We start from the raw sequence: 19,440 nt of genomic DNA on the forward strand, positions 1-19,440 counted from the left end.
TCTTTCCTAAGGAAAATAAAATTACAAAAGTGTAATAATTCTCAGTAACACTGAGATGCACTGTATATTTCCATGTTAAGAAGATGTATTGCACTTTGGAAAATGCTATATGCCTGAAGAAAAAATGTTTTTAAGGTTTTGAAAATGTTACTTAAATACATAATCATTTTTAAATTCATTAACATGGTAAAGCTCAAATATGCAAAGTATTAGTAGGTCTCACATAACTGAGATGAATGAATTTTATATATGAATTGTTTTATTCCCTGTATTGAGTTTATCCACATTTATGCATTAAGTATATCAGGTAAGCAGCAAATGCTTTCAATATTGTAATTATAAACACTAAAAATTCAAAACACCTTTGAAGATAAACTAGATAGGCTTAAGTGAAAATTTTTAAATAAAGTAAAATAATTGCCTGTTATCATGCATGACATATCAAAGGGTACGATGAATAGGCAACGGAAAAATTTTACTTAGATTTTTAGATTTTTGAAAGACTGATGAATCTTTGCTTCCCTGAACCAATACGGAGTAAAAACAAAAAGTTTAGCTGAGGTAGTGTGTTTATTTCATCATCATTATCTAATCCTTTATGTATGAAAATCCAATTTCTTTTATAGTGTGCTAACAACTTCTTGAGTTCAAAATACCAGAAGCAAATTCATGACTTTCCAAGAGTTGTATCACAAACTTTGAAGCAAATTTATTTATTCATTTTTATTATTCCAGTCAAATCTTCCATACACTGGGACCTCAACTGCCCTTTCTTTAATATGGCCTCTACAAAATTCATTTGCATACAAACAAGAATGTCAAGACATCTTAAACCTGAAGATAGTAAAATTAGTCTCCCGGTGAAAATGTTTTGGTTAAAAGTGAATCTGAAAAGATCTGCTTTTTAGGATTCAGTATTGAAATTAGGATATCACAGGAATACTCAGGAGCCAGGTCAGGACACGGCATCCAAGGTAGGTTAGGTTAAGGTAGGTCTGATTAGGTCATACTCCCTCTGAAATCCCCACTACAGATATTCCTACTATGCCTACAGTAATCCTGACCCCTCACTCTGCATTTGCTCCCGAAAGGTCAATGAAATGTTATCTTTACTGTGGCCTAGGATATTTTACTGTGACCAGCAACCTTTTGGCAGTTTTCACCATACTACCTGGAACAACTGAAGCAGAAGATAATGTTGGTCACAGCAGTGTCTATGATACTGTTTAACTACCTAAGCTTGGCCTAACATTTTAAGATAAGCTTTTTTAGCGAGAATATAAACTTCCAAGAGCCAAAAGTCGTCTGAAATAATCCACAGACCTAGCTGCATCACTCTTTTGGTAATGTTTATGGGATTGTGACACTTCAGTATCCTGGCCTAGTTGGTTTGTTTGTATTTGTCAGAATTGAATACAATTTATTGTACAGTTAATTGTTGCTGTAGGCTACCCTAAACTTATATATATTTATCAGTACTTGTATGTTAAACAATAATAGAAAAAGTTCTGGGATAATCAACATTACATAAAGGAACAAACCTTCCCTGAGTAGACAAAGTTAGTATGGTTAGGCTTATGCCTTTGGTTATAACCTGAGCCTGAGATAGGATGGCTGTAGTATTTAGGCCCATAATAAAGAACGAAAACTAGAAAAATATCCTACCCCTAAGGACTGCATATATAAAAAGATTAGTACGAAAGGTTATCGGATCACGATAAATTTGATTTTAAGTGACTGGGATTTAACTGACTGGCACGACCTCAACGCACTGCTAGCTACGGTGGTTTATAGGAATTGACGCCATTTTTGGCCATTTTGTATTAATAAAGATATATATCCAACCCTATTTGATCATTCTCGAGTAAGGTTTAATCTCGAAAACAAATTGTCTTTCTTTCAAAGGTAAACAAATGCGGCAAATCTACTAAACAGATCAATGTTTGGGCGGCCATCTTTGTTTACGCGTGACGTCACAATACATCAGTAATAAGTCTTTTACTGTTATTATTATTATTATTATTATTATTATTATTATTATTATTATTATTATTATTATTATTATTATTTAAAGGCTATGATTACCCTCACATTAATGTTTAACAATACTGACCAGAATACTTCAGAGAGGACAAATATGCATGCTGAATGAGACACATACAAACACCATTACCTTCTTTTACCATGCACGACAGCTTTTCCGAACTTGACAAATAAGTAGCCATCCACATCTACGAAGATAATAATCCGATGAATCATTTATCACCTGAAATAGAATGAACCATCGGTCAAAATCAGTGTGAATAGTACTACGCCATTCAAGAATCTGCCATCATTGATCATTTGAAGACTACAAGACAAGGTTCCGTGGATTCTTTTTTATTCTTCAAAAATAATGAGACTTGAGAATGTATAAGGAGAGAGAGAGAGAGAGAGAGAGAGAGAGAGAGAGAGAGAGAGAGAGAGAGAGAGAGAGAGAGACAAGCTTTAGCGCGGTCAAAAGAAAGGTAATCCATTTGTCCAAACTGATTGCTCTCTGGTCAGTCAGTGAATAATCACCGACTGTAACTCTCCGCATACGATACCTTCCGTGGGTGCAGCCTTTAAGAAAATTCATTTAGAACCTTCTATAGGTATTCCTGCAGGTACTTATTGCCAGTACAGCTTTGATTGATTGATATCATTGGTTAAAATCAAGTTTAACGATGGCATTTGCGCGCCAGTGCGCAGATCTGCTGCGCATCGAGTTTGGTATGGGAGCTGGAATAGACTTATAATAGTTCAGGGGGAGTCTTCAAGGCAGCAGCTGTCTGTTTCGTCTTACAGGCTGCTCTTTGATCAAGAGCCCGTGCTGGTATCAAGCTGTGAGGAAAGCCTTCAGTTTATATATGTTGAATATATATATATATATATATATATATATATATATATATATATATATATATATATATATATATATATATATATATATATATATATATATATAACAATTATTCTATAACAGAGCAATACATTGAAAGCACACACATCAAAAATAATAGAAATTCTATATATATACTTTTTACTTAAACTTTTTCTTCTCTAGCAGATCAGCAAACGATGAAAAATAAGGACATCTTGGCTTTCTCAAACCTGCTTCTCCTACTCTCCTCATGGATAGGATCAGGGATCTGCATCCAATCCTACACGTTCAAGTGGAGATCCTATGGGCGCTGTGGTCAGCCGTTCCTGGTGAGTGACACGACCTCTCGGGTCAGGTGCGCTGCCGCGTGTTCTTCAGGTGAGGTTTTTGAAATTTTTTTCTTTATAGGCCTAATGCCTCTGCCAAAATTCTCTGGATATGCACTTTTTATGTGACCTGTGTGGGCAACTGCACTTCTTTTGTGGCATATTGTGGGCAACTGTAATTCTTATGTAACTTCCAATGTGATATATGTGTGGGCAACTTCACTTCTTGTGTAACCTATGTGTGGGCAACTGCACTTCTTGTGTGGCCTATTGTGGGCAACCGTACTTCTTATGTAACTTAAATGTGAGCAACTGCACCTCCTATGTGATATATGTGTTGCCAACTGCACTTCTTATGTGACATATGTGTGGTGGAACTGCACTTTTTATGTGACGTGTGGGCAACGGCACTTATGTGACCTATGTTTGGGCAACTTCACTTCTTATGTGATATATGCGTGGGCAATTTCACTTCTTGTGTGACCTATGTTTGGGCAACTTCACTTCTTATGTGACCTGTTTGTGGGCAACTTCACTTCTTATGTGACTTATGTTTGGGCAACTGCACTTCCTATGTGATGTATGTGTGGGCAACTTCACTTCTTATGTGACCTATTTGTGGGCAACTTCACTTCTTATGTGACTTAAGCATAGGACAACTGTTATGCAACATATGTGTGGCCAACTGCACTTATGTGAATTGTGTGTGAACAACTGCACTTCTTATGAGACAGATTTTATACCTGAATAACATTTAAGATTTAACTTAATCTCTCATATATTCACCAACTCAGATCTTTGCGCATTCATCCCAGATGCCAAATGCCTGGCCTTCACCCTGAGGTCGCGGACCGTGCCAACCGCAGCGTGTGAACTGACCCAGCAACTGACTCAGAGTAGTGATTCTGTTGGCAACTGCTTTGTAAAAGGTAAATTGGCTTTTAATTGCTTGGTGCTTTGTAGAATGCAGCTGCTCTGTAAAAGGTAACTTATTTTTTTTTTGCTTTGTAAGATGCAGATGTTCTGGAAAAATAACTTATTGCTTTGTAAAAGGCAGTTGTTCAATAAAAGCTTGGTGCTCTGTAACAGGCCGTTGGTCAGTGAAAGCTTTGTGCTCTGTAAAAGGCTGTTGCTCAAAAAAAGCTTAGTGCTCTGTAAAAGACAATTGCTCAGTGAAAGCTTAATGCCTTGTAAAATTGAAATGCCTTATAATAAGCTGGTTCTTTGTAATGTAAACCATTTTCAAATGCTTGTTGTTTTCCAAAAGGCAACCTGCTTTCTCAGACACAGCTGCTCATTTGGGAAAAGATACAGGAGAGAGAGAGAGAGAGAGAGAGAGAGAGAGAGAGAGAGAGAGAGAGAGAGAGAGACTTTTCTAACTGACTACTTTATTGCGTTGAAAAACACCAACGTCCAGTTTTTATAATTGGGTTATAAAAGTTCTTTAAATTTGCAGAGTCACTGAACGAGAGCCTGACGACCAGCACCAGCGGAACAACAAATGCAACAACAACCACAACAACATCGCCAACAACAACCACAACATCATCGCCAACAACATCACTGTCTGTGTCCTCAACAACAACAACGACTACAACAGCAACCGATTCTTCTTCTTCCTCCTCCTCCTCCTCCTCCTCCTCCACAGAAACAGCAACAGAAACAGCAACAGCAACAGCAACATCAACAACAGCAACAGCAACGACAGCAACATCAACGACAGCAACAACGGAAACCGTCGAAGTGATCACGACCGTCGCCCTCGACGGCGCCACGGGAATCGGAGCCATCGGCTTCGTCTCCGACTCCTTCACCTTCCTGGAAGTCCTCCTGTCGACGTCCCTCGGCTCGCCCCTGACGTCCAACCGCTCGCAGATCGTCAAGAGCGAGGTCCTCAAGGACGCCGGGGCGGAGGCGTGCCCTCTGAGCAGCCAGGTCTTCGTCGGGTACGGCGGCCTCAACACCAAAGACGAGGAGAAGGACGACCAGAGGCTCTATTGCTCCGCGTTGCTCGAGCCGCGCAGGCTGACGAGCAATTGCTCCAAGGTCCAGCTCGGCGCAGGGGAGCATCCGGCCTTCGAGAATGTGGACACTTCCAAGTGGCTGAATTGGCTGGTGTGTCCCGAGGGCGCCATGATGACTGGGGTTAACTGGGACTATTTGACAGGGCAGACTCTCACCAACTACGGTTACAAGGCGGCCACTTGTTGCTTTGCGGAGAGTGGGACTTAAGTCTGGCTTACTGACTTGTCTGTTAAGAAAAACAACTCACTGACTTGTCTGTTATGAAAAACAACTTCCTGGCAGCAATTATGTTGTTATTATTATGCAAGCCAAGCTAACAACAATCTCTTCATTTTCCAACAGAGCACTTTAATATACACATTTTTATTCAATCTATGAGACTAGATAAAATGTCCATTAGGTCTAGGAACAATAACTTTTCAGTCTGACTTACTGACTTGTATGTTGCGAAAAAAAAACTCCTGGCATTAATTACGTTATTATTATACAAAAGCTAATAATTTCTCCATTTTCCAATAAAAAAAAAAACTTAAATTACAATTTTTATCAGTGTATGAGACTAGGTCTAGGAAGCCAATAACCGCTCGACGATTATCTTTTGTTATTCTCTTTTCTTTTGCTTGATTCACAAGAAGACATTCTGAATTATAATTACAATTACTGTTCGATGATTTCCTCTTGTTTTCTTTTATTTTGCCTGTTTCATAAGAAGGCATTTTGAAGAATAAGTATCATTATCATTGTTGATGATGAAGACGAAAAATCCGCCATGCAAATCAATAAAAGTTTTTCCCCACCACAGAATAAATACACTTTTTTCTGTTGTATGGACGTGATACCATTTTAATTATCTCTCTTAATTTTGAGACGAATATTAGAAGTGTATCAACGGCAGATTAATCATCTGAATCCATTAGTCTAGGCTTAAGAAAATTCTCAAAATAGATTTCGGAAAATTAGTTTTGTTCTATTGTCAAGACTGTGTTTCCAGGAAATACTTTGTTGTTGTTTTCTCAACGGTGAGACTACAGAAAAAACATATATATTACGTATCATCACACAGAGATTATAAGCCTAATTCACAATATACGTAATGCACTGCATGCTCGCATTCTTGAACAGGTATTAACACATAATGGTGCAATGGTGTAAGTGTTTGATACGTACAGGTATATCTATGCATTTAAATAAGCGTGCACGCACGCACACTCACTCACTCACACACACACACACAGGAAGTGACATTTTCCCCGCAAAGTCCAAGATATTCATATAAAAAAAAACTAGTAAAAAAAAATTACTGAGGCTCTGAAGGTCATCTAACGTGCAGCCGAGGGCGAAACTCTAGAAGCAGAGAGGTATTTTCCCGGGGAATAATACGCTAAATATAATTTTTCCTACTGTCTGCACGGGAGTAAACCCGCCCGTAACTGGTTCTCTCTCTCTCTCTCTCTCTCTCTCTCTCTCTCTCTCTCTCTCTCTCTCTCTCTCTCTCTCTTGTAACCATCGTCCGGATTCAGTTAGACCTTCACCGATTGTCGTACAGACCGCTCGACCGACACCATGAATTTCCTCGGTGCACCTCTACCTGTTGCATTTTGGGTCGCCCTCTTCTGCGTCTATCTCCTCCCTTCGGAGGCTTCGACGCCCTCCCACGTCTCTCCGCCCGTGTTTCCCCCACCACAGCCTCCTCCCATCACAGCTGTTCCCAATTACTGTCGGCCTTGTCACATCATGAACAGATTCGGAAGGTGCGTCTTCCACCTTCCGAGTTGCCCTTATTATTTTTCTCAAGGGCAGGCTTGAAGGGCCAGACGAAGGGCTTTCCGACGAGGAGTGGTGAGGGAGAAGTGTTTGTGTAACAACTTGGAAAACAACGTGCTTGTGAGAGTGAATTCAATGGTTGTTCTTCTTCTCCGGCCACGACAAGACAGCTAGACCTATACCAGAAACTCAATCAACTATATCCTTTTTATATTTTCACTTGTATATATTTTGTTGAATCGCCATATTAAGAGTGTACTGCCATGACCTTTGACCCTTGAGGTTAATTCATTATTAAAAATCCCTGAAATTAAGAACAGACAAATATTCAATGATTTAAAATTAGTGTTTTCTTATTTAAAGAAAATGAATCTGTGAAGTTAACTACGCCAGAATAAACTGCTCTTTCTTTAATGTAAATGAAGTTTATAGAAAAAAATAAACATGAATGGAAACATTCTTTTTTAATTGCCTTTTAATGCGACTTTACTCTCTCTCTCTCTCTCTCTCTCTCTCTCTCTCTCTCTCTCTCTCCGCAAGACCGCAGATAAAACAGGCGATAAAGTGAGTCGGAGTCGCCCGGCCGGGCCAAGGTTGCCATTCGTACGATAATTATCGTACATGTACGATAATTTGGGCCTTTGTACGATGTACAGCACGATGGCACATGAGGTATCGTAACGCATTTGTACGATAACTCTGCTCCTCCCAGATCATTCAAACTTTATTATCTTTCTCTGGATTGGGTATTACCCAGATTCACTAATATCAATGCCCTTTTTCAGTCAGACAAAGTTGAAAAACTGAATTTGCTCGACAAGAATTGCTTTTCTCATTTATGCAAAGAGAGAGAGTCTGTTGCTAGATCTGATCCGATCTTGGGACTGGAGTTCGAGGTGAACTTGATAAACTAGATTTAAAGGGAAGGAAGCCAATGGTAGATGATTTTTATAAGCGTTGCAAAGAATTCTTGAAAGTAGCCACTTTGGAAATTAGAAAAAGGTGTGACTTTGGAGACAAAGTTATTTCTCGACTAAATTGTCTAATTCCTGAGGATGCACTTTTCAATTCTTTTAGGGAATTAACTCCTTCTTTGTAGCCTCTCATTGCTGGTGGAGCACCATTAATTGTACCTCCTAATGATAAATCACTAATGCAAAACATAGATGATCAATGGAGGATTCTTCCAGCCTTTAAAACTTCCAATCAGTTTTGACAGCAGTGTGTCTGTTGACAAGTTTTGGTCAGATATTTTGAGAAGAGACGAAAATGACTTGCCTGATTTGGCAAAATTTGCTCCTGACGTCCTCAGCTTACCCCATTCAAGTGCCCAGTGTGAGAAGGTTTTCAACAAACTAAATCTTTTCAAAACACAGGCACAGTTAACAGTGCTTTAGTGACTTCTGACTGCACCAAAAGGCAGAATTCCTGCATTCAGTTCAAACCTTCAAAGGAGATGGTTGCTCGAATTAATAATTCACAAGTACTGTATGAAAATGTGAGAAAGATGATGAGTTCGAAGACTAGTGATTTTTTTGTTTTTGGTTTTTTGCAAATGAATTACTTTGCGTGTACTGCATGACTGAGTATTTTTGTCTTGTTCAGTGTTCATGCACTTAACATTTTCCTTCCCAGTGTGTGTGTGAAGACTGCATCAAATTAATGTTCATACCTAATACTTCCCTCCCTTTTTTTATTGCAATTTTTGTATCTTTTATTTTAAATTTTTGGGTAATTGTATTGTCTTCAATAATATTTTGTATTCAGGAGTGGAAATTAATTATATAATGTGTTGTTTTGAATAAATTAAGAAGATCCCATGAATGAATTACTGCTATATTCTTCCTTCTAGCTTTGCATAGGCTTCGTCTTGAAGTATTTATTATTTTAATTACAAGAACTTTTCAGGTGCAGCTTTTATGCAATAAATTTATTGGGAATCATCATGGTAAGTACAATAGTAAGGCCTAAATTAGCACTGGAAAATGTTTCATACCTCTCTCCTGTATAACATATATCAGTAGGGAAGTGTATGATAATTATATCAAACGACAGTTTTAAGGCCTGAGTACGATAATTCCACTAGAAAAATATGGCAACCTGCAACAAACGTCCGGATTCAGCCGGACCGTACCCCGAGTGTCGTACAGAACGCTTGACCGCTGCCATGAAGTTCATCGGTCCATCTCTAACTGTTGCATTGTGGGTCGCTCTCTTCTGCGTCTTCCCTCTCCGCCCGGAGGCTTCGACGCCCTTCCGCGTCTCTCCGCCTGTGTACCCTCCACCACTGCCTCCTCCGAATGTCCGTCCGCCCAGAACCGACATAGGCCCCGTCACAATCGTTCCCGATCACTGCCGGGCCTGTCACATCAGGGACAACTCCGGAAGGTGCGTCTTCCACCCTCCGAGTTGCCCTTCTTTTATTCTCTAAGGGCGGCCTTGAAGGACCAAACGAAGGGCTCTCCGACGAGGAAGAAGTGTTGACGTAACAACCTGAAAAAGAACGTGCTTGTGAGAGTGAATTCAGAGTGAATCCAGTGGCTGTTCTTCTTCTCCGGCGAAGAGAAGACAGATAGACCTATACCAGAAACTCTACTCTATTTTTTATGTTTTCCTTTGTGTTTATTTTTGCTGAATCGCCATATTAAGAGTGTACTGCCATGACCTTTGACCCTTGAGGTTAATTCACTATTAAAAATCACTGAAATTAAGAACAAACAAATATTCAGTCATTTAAAATTAGTTTTTTTTTCTTAACTACGCCAGAATAAATTGCTTTTTCTTTAATGTAAATGAAGTTTATCGAAAAAAAATAAACACGAATGGAAATAAATTCTTTTTTTGATAGCCCTTTTAATGCGGCTTTACTTTTGAACTCTCTCTCTCTCTCTCTCTCTCTCTCTCTCTCTCTCTCTCTCTCTCCTCAAGACCGCAGAGCGCAGATAAAACGGGCGACAAACGTCCGGATTCAGCCAGACCGTCCCCGACTGTCGAACAGACCGCTCGACCACCGCCATGAAGTTCCTCGGTCCATCTTTAGCTGTTGCATTGTGGGTCGCTCTCTTCTGCGTCTATACCCTCCCTTCGGAGGCTTCGACGCCCTCCCACGTCTCACCGCCTGTGTACCCCCTACCACAGCCTCCTCCGAATGTTCGGCCTCCTGACATCATCGTGTACCCCGAAACAGTCGTTCCCAATTACTGTCGGTCTTGTCACATCATGAACAAATTCGGAAAGTGCGTCTTCCACCCTCCGAGTTGCCCTTCTTTTTTACTCAGGGGCGGCCTTGAGGGACCAAACGAAGGGCTTTCCGACGAGGAGTGGTGAGGGAGAAGTGGTTACGTAGCAACTTGAAAACCAACGTGCTTGTGAGACTGTGGATGAAGGAGTTGTCGTTCTCCTCCGGCGAGGAGGAGACAGCTAGACCCATACCAGAAACTCTAAAATATATTTTTTATATTTTTAATTGTTCATTTTTGTTGAGTCTCCACATTAAGAGTGTACTGTCATGACCTTTGACCCGTGGGGTTAATTTACTAATAAAATCACTAAAATGTTAAATGTGAAATTGACTATCCCAGAATAAATTGCTTTTTCTTTAATGTAAATGAAGTTTATCGAAAAAAATAAACATGAATGGAAATATATTCTTTTTTTTTTAAATTGCCCTCTCAATGCGGCTTTAATTTTGAACTCTCTCTCTCTCTCTCTCTCTCTCTCTCTCTCTCTCTCTCTCTCTCTCTCCTCAAGACCGCAGAGCGCAGATAAAACGGGCGACAAACGTCCGGATTCAGCCAGACCGTCCCCGACTGTCGAACAGACCGCTCGACCACCGCCATGAAGTTCCTCGGTCCATCTTTAGCTGTTGCATTGTGGGTCGCTCTCTTCTGCGTCTATACCCTCCCTTCGGAGGCTTCGACGCCCTCCCACGTCTCACCGCCTGTGAACCCCCTACCACAGCCTCCTCCGAATGTTCGGCCTCCTGACATCAACGTGTACCCCGAAATAGCCGTTCCCAATTACTGTCGGGCTTGTCACATCATGAACAAATTCGGAAAGTGCGTCTTCCACCCTCCGAGTTGCCCTTCTTTTTTACTCAGGGGCGGCCTTGAGGGACCAAACGAAGGGCTTTCCGACGAGGACCGGTGAGGGAGAAGTGGTTACGTAGCAACTTGAAAACCAACGTGCTTGTGAGACTACGGATTAAGGAGTTGTCGTTCTCCTCCGGCGAGGAGGAGACAGCTAGACCCATACCAGAAACTCTAAAATATATTTTTTATATTTTTAATTGTTCATTTTTGTTGAGTCTCCATATTAAGAGTGTACTGTCATGACCTTTGACCCGTGGGGTTAATTTACTAATAAAATCACTAAAATGTTAACTGTGAAATTGACTATCCCAGAATAAATTGCTTTTTCTTTAATGTAAATGAAGTTTATCGAAAAAAATAAACATGAATGGAAATATATTCTTTTTTTTAAAATTGCCCTCTCAATGCGGCTTTAATTTTGAACTCTCTATCTCTCCCCCCCTCTCTCTCTCTCTCTCTCTCTCTCTCTCTCTCTCTCTCTCTCTCTCTCTCTCTCTCCTCAAGACCGCAGATAAAACAGGCGACAACGTCCGGAAAACGTTTTGCCATTAATAAAAACTAATTAAAATTATAACTCCGTTTCATTAACCACATTACACATATTTAATATATTTAAAAATACTAATATTTCTTTAAAAAACGAGCCATTTTCACTATAATAGTCTCGAGTGTTTACGCGCCACCATAAGATCATACGATAGAAGTCAATTAAGAGGAAGCGGTTGTGGCAACAGCAGATCATATGACGGAGCCCAGACGTGATGTCCTACATTCTTTAGGTCCAGCAACCTTCAATTTGCCTTCGGAATTATATATATAGTTAGTAAAGCTTGGTTAATTTGTGAATTAACCTTAGGGTGAAGACTGACTTACATTATTGTAAACTTAGTCATATTTAATGAGGTTTTTTTTTTTTTTTTTTTTACAAAACAACTGCAAATCTGTATTAGGCAATTGCATTAGTTGAAGTGATTCAACTGATTATAACACTGCTTGGCAACTCTTCACCACTCGGTGCGTAGTTTCTCGGTGATGTGCGGACTTTGCGGCAACCCTGTTAACCGGTGTTCAACCAGACCGTCCCCGACTGTCGTACAGATCTCTCGACCGCCGCCATGAACTTCCTCGGTGCATCTCTAGCCGTTGCATTGTGGGTCGCTGTCTTCTGCGTCTATCCCCTCCCTTCGGAGGCTTCGACGCCCTTCCACGTCTCTCCACCTGTGTACCCTCCACCACGACCTCCTGGCACCAACATGTACCCCGTGACAGCCGTTCCCAATTACTGCCGGGCCTGTCACATCAAGAACAGATTCGGAAGGTGCGTCTTCCGCCCTTGGAGTTGCCCTTATAATTTCTCTCAAGGGCAGGCTTGAAGGGCTTCCCGACGAGGAGTGGTGAGGAAGAAGTGTTTACGTAACAGCTTGAAAAACAACGTGCTTGTGAGAGTGAATTCAATGGTTGTTCTTCCTCTCCGGCGAAGAGAAGACTGCTAGACCTATACCAGAAACTCAACTATATTTTTTTTTATTTTCATGTGTGTTTATAATTGTTGAATCGCATGTTAAGACTGTATTGTCATGACCTTTGGCCCGTGAAGTTAATTCACTTTTTAAAATCACTGAAATTAAGAACAAACAAATATTCAATAATTTAGAATTACTGTTTTCTTAAAGAAAATGAATCTGCGAAGTTAACTACGCCAGAATAAAAGAAACATGAATGGAAATATATTCTTTTTTTAATTGCCCTGTTAATGCGGCTTTACTTTTGAACTCTCTCTCTCTCTCTCTCTCTCTCTCTCTCTCTCTCTCTCTCTCTCTCTCTCTCTCTCTCTCCTCAAGACCGCAGAGCGCAGATAAAACGGGCGACAAACGTCCGGATTCAGCCAGAGCGCTCGACCACCGCCATGAAGTTCTTCGGTCCATCTTTAGCTGCTTTATTGTGGGTAGCTCTCTTCTGCGTCTATCCCCTCCCTTCGGAGGCTTCGACGCCCTCCCACGTCTCTCCGCCTGTGTACCCCCTACCACAGCCTCCTCCGAATGTCCGGCCACCTGGCACCATCGTGTACCCCGTCACAGCCGTTCCCAATTATTGTCGGTCTTGTCACATCATGAACAGATCCGGAAGGTGCGTCTTCCACCCTCCGAGTTGCCCTTCATTTTTACTCAGGGTCGGCCTTGAAGGACCAAACGAAGGGCTTTCCGACGAGGAGTGGTGAGGGAGAAGCGGTTACGTAACAACTTGAAAACCAACGTGCTTGTGAGACTATGGATTAGGGAGTTGCTCTTCTTCTCCTCCTGCAAAGAGAAGACAGCTAGACCCATACCTCCAACTCAAGAATATTTTTTTTTTATATTTTTGTTTATTTTTGTTGAATCTCCATATTAAGAGTGTATTGTCATGAACTTTGACCCGTGAAGTTAATTCACTTTTTAAAATCGCTGAAATTAAGAACAAACAAATATTCAATGATTTAAAATTAGTGTTTTCTTAAAGAAAATTAATTTCTGAAGTTAACTACGCCAGAACAAATTGCTTTTAGTCTAATGTGAATGTTTATAAAAAAAATAAACATGTATGGAAATACATTCTTTTTTTAATTAACCTTTTAATGCAGCTTTACTTTTGATCTCTCTCTCTCTCTCTCTCTCTCTCTCTCTCTCTCTCTCTCTCTCTCTCTCTCCCCTAAATCTAGATGATATTTTTGCTCTGACCTTCGGATAGGTGAGGAAAATAAGGAAGAACAAAGGCCTTTTATGCAATGATACGTAATCTACCTGGCCTTTTACGCATTGATATTTTATCTACCTAGCCTTTTATGTATTGATATACGATCTACCTGACCTTTTACGCATTGATACGCGGTCTACCTGATCTTTTACACATCGATATATGATCTACCTAGCCTTTTACGCATTGATATACGATCTACCTGGCCTTTTGCGCGTTGATATGCGATCTACCCAGCCTTTTACGCATTGATATGCAAAGTACCTGGCTTTTTACCCATTGATATGCGATCTACCTGGCCTTTTACGCATTGATGTGCGATCTACCTGGCCTGTTACGCATTGATGCGCTATCTACCTGGCCTTTTACACATCGATATGCGGTCTACCTGGCCTTTTATGCATTGATGTGCGATCTGCCAGGCCTTTTAGACAAATGTTTTCAAAGATATTAACCTCTCTGCGGACTCAAGATAAAAAAAGATTCAAAACCGTAAAAAGACAATATCATTTCCCTCATAACAGCTCTTGTATCATAATTTATACCACGAGAAAAAGAAAAAAGCTCCTGCGGGATCAAGATTGCCTCGGGTTTGTGACCTTGGGGGTTTCCTGCAGGGAATGAAGCTGAGCTTCTGTTTTTTCCAGTATCCGATAACGGCTCTCTCTCTCTCTCTCACTCTCTCTCTCTCTCTCCATAAAAGCTGAAAAGCAGAGAGAATCGTCTCGATACCGTCAGATCTTCCCCGACCGTCGCAACGAGAACTCGACCACAATGAACTCCTTCTCCAGGCCGCCTCCGACGGTTGCATTTTGGCTCGGCGTCCTATTTGTCTTCCTCCTTCTCCGCCCGGAGGCTTCGACGCCTTACTACATCTCTCCAACTCAGCACCCGTGGCCTGGAAAGCCTACACAACGCCCTCCTGTCGTTCCTTTCTTTCCGGATATAAGTCGACCCTCAGGTTGCCGCCCCTGTCACATCTTGAATGCATTTGGAGATTGCGTCTTCCACCTGCCGAATTGCTCTGGCTTCAGTTCACAGGGGAATCATAATTACCATCTGTGAGGGGTTAGATGAAGTGCTTATGGTGCAGGGCGTCAATATGAATGAACTGGAGCTGGGAGGTTCGAGTGTCCTTCGGAGGAGCGGAAGAAAGTGACGTGAAGTAGTGCTAGGCCTAGTGCCGAAGAGGAGAGCCGACCTGAGGACGATTATTAGTTAAAGATAATAATTGAATTTTATCCAATTTATAGAAAATGAAGATCACATTTATTTCATATTATAATTCCTTAACTGTAATTTAGCGTCAGTCAATTATTAAAAAAATCAACAGAATTACGAATAGGCAACTGTCTAACTCCGAGAAACTCTGATTAAATTGAAGTTATTGTAACTGTGCTGACTGAAATATTATTTTTCCTTGCAACAAATGCTGCTATTTTTCATTTATTCTATTCGTTCATAATCATACAGTTACACACACACAGAGAGAGTGAGAGAGAGAGAGAGAGAGAGAGAGAGAGAGATTCTGGGAAGAAATGAAAGCCACATCTGCTCTATAAACGTTCCTTCGACTTATGTGACATCAGCCTAGAACTGACTTGTGTGTATGACTCAGGATGGCGCCCCTGATGTTTCCGCTGTAAGTAGTAATAAGATTTAGCCAACCTTGTGCTGGCACGGGCTCTTGCTCTTCAGCAGCCCGCAAATGTTCCCGCTGTCAGACAGGCAGAGATGACCGATACGATAAAAACGATCAACGTCGACAACGGCGCCATCTTCATATCGGTCTAAAGCAAGGCGCCTTGTTCTGTAGGACTGTCAGCTCAGCGTCTCCTGTTGCTGTTGGTTCAACCCTGGTTTTGTTGTTCCTTGGGAAACAAAAAAGAAAATTGTTACATTGTCTTTTTCAAGAACATGATTCCTGTAAGCAGGTTATACTTAGCCACGAGCAATGTTGTATATTCACGTAATCCAGTACAACACCGTGGGCAGCAATGCTCCTAAGAATGTTGGTGCCACGCTCACTCCGGGGAGACTGCTCAAACTCAATGTCTCCCGCCTTAAACACATTTTGGCGGGAATGTAAGTAATACTTCTTATATATGCGACATGTGGAAACATCCTACAATTCCAAAGAATATTTTGGTATAAATATGAACACCGATGATGAAGTGAAACTGAATTGTTCTCTAATAATTGACTTTTAATTTTACAACTGTCCATTTCGATAGGTTCAATCTGCTTTTACTGTTTTTCTTTTTTTTTTTCCTGCTGTTGCTTTTCTTAATGCATGCGTCGAAAGCATTGTCACTCATTTTCCTTATTTTTTTTTTCAATTCATGCTCATCAGGTCAGGGAACAGTCATAAATTTTGGACACATTGTTAATTTTCTAAGTTGTTCTTCCAAGGGAAAATTATGATAGTTTGCTTATAAACATCTCCCTAGCACGTTCATACTGAGCGTATAAAGAATTCATAACAGTTTCCCAGAAGCGTTTTTCTGTCCGCCCTCAGATCTTAAAAACTGCTGAGGCTAGAGGGCTGCAAATTGGTATGTTGATCATCCACACTCCCATCATCAAACATACCAAATTGCAGTCCTTTAGCCTCGTTAGATTTGATTTTATTCAAGGTTAAAGTTAGCCATGATCGTGCGTCTAGCACCGCTATAGGTGCCAACAACATAGGCCACCACCGGACTGTGGCTGAAAGTTTCGTTGGGATGCGACTGAGAGTTTCATGGGTCGTGGCTGAAAGTTTCATGCAGCATTATACGCTGTACAGAAAACTCGATTGCGCCAAAGAAACTTTGGTGCCTTTTTTTTTGTTTACTACTACTACTGATAATAATAATAATAATAATAATAATAATAATAATAATAATAATAATAACCTCTCTGCTGAGTGCAAGATGAAAAAAAATTAAAACCGTACAATAAGACAATGTCATTTAACTCATAACAACTTTTGTATTATAATTCATACAATAAAAAAAAGAAAAAAAAAAGCACTCGCTGGAACAAGATTGCCTCGGGTGTGTGACTTTGGGGGTTTCCCAGGGGTGAAGCTGAGACTTGTTCTTTCCTAGTATCCGAAGACGGCCTTCGCAGCCCCCCGCCCCCTTTCCCTCAATCTCCACCCCCTCTCTCTCTCTCTCTCTCTCTCTCTCCATAAAAGCTGAACAGCAGAAAGAATCGTCTCGATGCCGTCAGATCTTCCCCGACCGTCGCAACGAGAACTCGATCGCAATGAACCCCTTCTCCAGGCCGCCTCCGACGGTTGCATTTTGGCTCGGCGTCCTATTTGTCTTCCTCCTTCTCCGCCCGGAGGCTTCGACGCCCTACCACATCTCTCCAATTCACTACCCGTGGCCTGGAACGCAGACACAACGCCCTTCTATCCCTCCTCCCGTTCCGAGTATAGTTCGACCACCACTTTGCCAACCCTGTCACATCTTGAATGCATTTGGAAATTGCGTCTTCCACCCGCCGAGTTGTCCTGCCTTCAGTGCTGAGTGAAGTGCTTATGGTGCAGGGCGTCAACGTGAATGAACTGGAGCTGGGAGGCTGGAGTGTCCTTCGGAGGAGCGGAAGAAAGTGGCGTGAAGTAGTGCTAGGCCTAGTGCCGAAGAGGAGAGCCGACCTAAGGACGATTATTAGTTAAAGATAATAATTGAATTTTATCCAATTTATTGAAGATGAAGATCGCATTTATTTCCTATTATAATTTCTTAACTGTAGTTTAGCGTCAGTCAATTATTAAAAAACAATCATCAGAATTACGAAACTCTAACTAAATTGAAATTATACTTGTAACTGTGCTGATTGAATTATAACTTTTCCTTGCAACGAATGCTGCTATTTTTCATTTATTTTATTCGTTCCTAGTCATGCAGTTACACACACACACACACACACACACACACACACAGAGAGAGAGAGAGAGAGAGAGAGAGAGAGAGAGAGAGAGAGAGAGAGAGATTTACATTCACCCAACATGCGTGACATCAACCCAGAAGTGATTTGTGTTTGACACAGGACGGAACCACTGATACTGTTCCAGTGTGCGTGCAGGCGTATGTGTGTGTGTGTGAGTGCGTTTGCGTGTGTATGTGGCTACAAGCTTGTGCAATTCAAAGTGCACCGCCAGTTTATAATTCTTTGGACCCTAAACAAGGCGTTTACAATTTACCAAAACGTTTTAGTCTAAAGAGAGAACATCGTCCACTTGCATTGCAGTTGAATGCCTCCCACGGTTGCCAGCAAGGGATTTAAAGGTGTTGCTGATAGTGAAGATGAAGAAATATCCAGCAATTTTAAACAGTAATAACATACATAATGTTACTTAGAGAGAAACAACACACGACGGTAAAAAATAAAATAGGCCTAAGTGCACAAACGTATTTTTTTACGGTTTTGAATGATAAATGGGCCTTCCATTAACACCAGTCAGATTTCTATAGATAAGCCTGTTTACGACTGTATATGATTCATAACGAACAATGTTTAGCTTTAATGGTCAGTCGGGTGCTCCCGCTGTCAGACAGGGAGAGATGACAGATACAATAATAACGACCAACGTCGACTGCGACGCCATCTCCATATCGGTCTAAAGCTAGGCGCCTTGTTCTGTAGGACTGTCAGAGTCTCCTATTGCTGTTGGTTCAACCCTGGTTTTGGTATGCCTTGGATAAAAAAAAAACAAAAAAAAACCGGTCCGTTGTCTCTTTGAAGAACATAATTCCAAAGAATATATCAACATGAATATGAATACTGATGATGAAGTGAAACAGAATTGGTCTCTGATCATTGACATCTATTGTTACAACTGTCCATTTCGATAGGTTCAATCTGCTTTCACTGTTTTTTTTTTTTTTTTTCCTGCTGTTGCTTTTCTTAATGCATGCGTCGAAAGCATTGTCACTCAGTTTCCTCTCCTTTTTTCAATTCATGCACATCAAGTCAGGAACAGACATAAATTGGTGCTACTTTGGCTTGCTATCTGTTGTCCCCTTCAGAGGTGCTAGTACCCAACGCGGCTGAAGCTCCTTATAACGCTGTGTTTAGTACTAGCCCCTCGGATAGGTGACGCTCAGATAACAAGTCAAAGAAGCACCCACGAATTTTATGTACGCTGTTAAATTTCTAAGTTGTTTTTTCAAGGGAAAATTGTGATCATTTGCATATGCACATCTCCCTAGCACGCCCATATACGTCTCTCGAGCCTTCTTAATAATAAAAAAAAAACTGCGCGTAAAAAGAATCCATAACTGTTTTCTAAGTGTAATTTTGTGCTTACTAATAATAATAATAATAATAATAATAATAATAATAATAATAATAATAATAATAATAATAATCGCTCAATTTTCAGCCAACCAAACAACCTTTTATGAACTGATTGTGATCTACCTCGCCTTTTAGACTAATGTTTTCAAAGATATTAACCCCTCTGTCGACTCAAGATGAAAAAAGATTCAAACCCGTAAAAAAAGACGATGCCATTTCTCTCAGAGCAACTCTTCTATCATAATTTATACCACGAGAAAAAGAAAAAAGCACCTGCGGGATCAAGATTGCCTCGGGTTTGTGACCTTGG

At 40.8% G+C, this 19,440-nt stretch overlaps 1 protein-coding gene across 1 annotated transcript; it reads left to right on the forward strand.

Moving 5' to 3' along the window:
* Positions 1-3,091: 3,091 nt before the first annotated feature.
* LOC136830147 (uncharacterized) lies at positions 3,092-6,550 on the forward strand. Its single transcript, XM_067089347.1, has 3 exons — positions 3,092-3,280; positions 4,044-4,157; positions 4,685-6,550. Exons 1-3 carry the CDS (start codon positions 3,100-3,102, stop codon positions 5,458-5,460), a joined length of 1,071 nt encoding a protein of 356 aa, XP_066945448.1. The 5' UTR covers positions 3,092-3,099; the 3' UTR covers positions 5,461-6,550.
* The last annotated feature ends 12,890 nt before the right edge of the window (positions 6,551-19,440 follow it).

The sequence above is a fragment of the Macrobrachium rosenbergii genome, chromosome 46, assembly GCF_040412425.1.
Source record: "Macrobrachium rosenbergii isolate ZJJX-2024 chromosome 46, ASM4041242v1, whole genome shotgun sequence".
Classification (NCBI taxonomy): Eukaryota; Metazoa; Arthropoda; class Malacostraca; order Decapoda; family Palaemonidae; genus Macrobrachium; species Macrobrachium rosenbergii.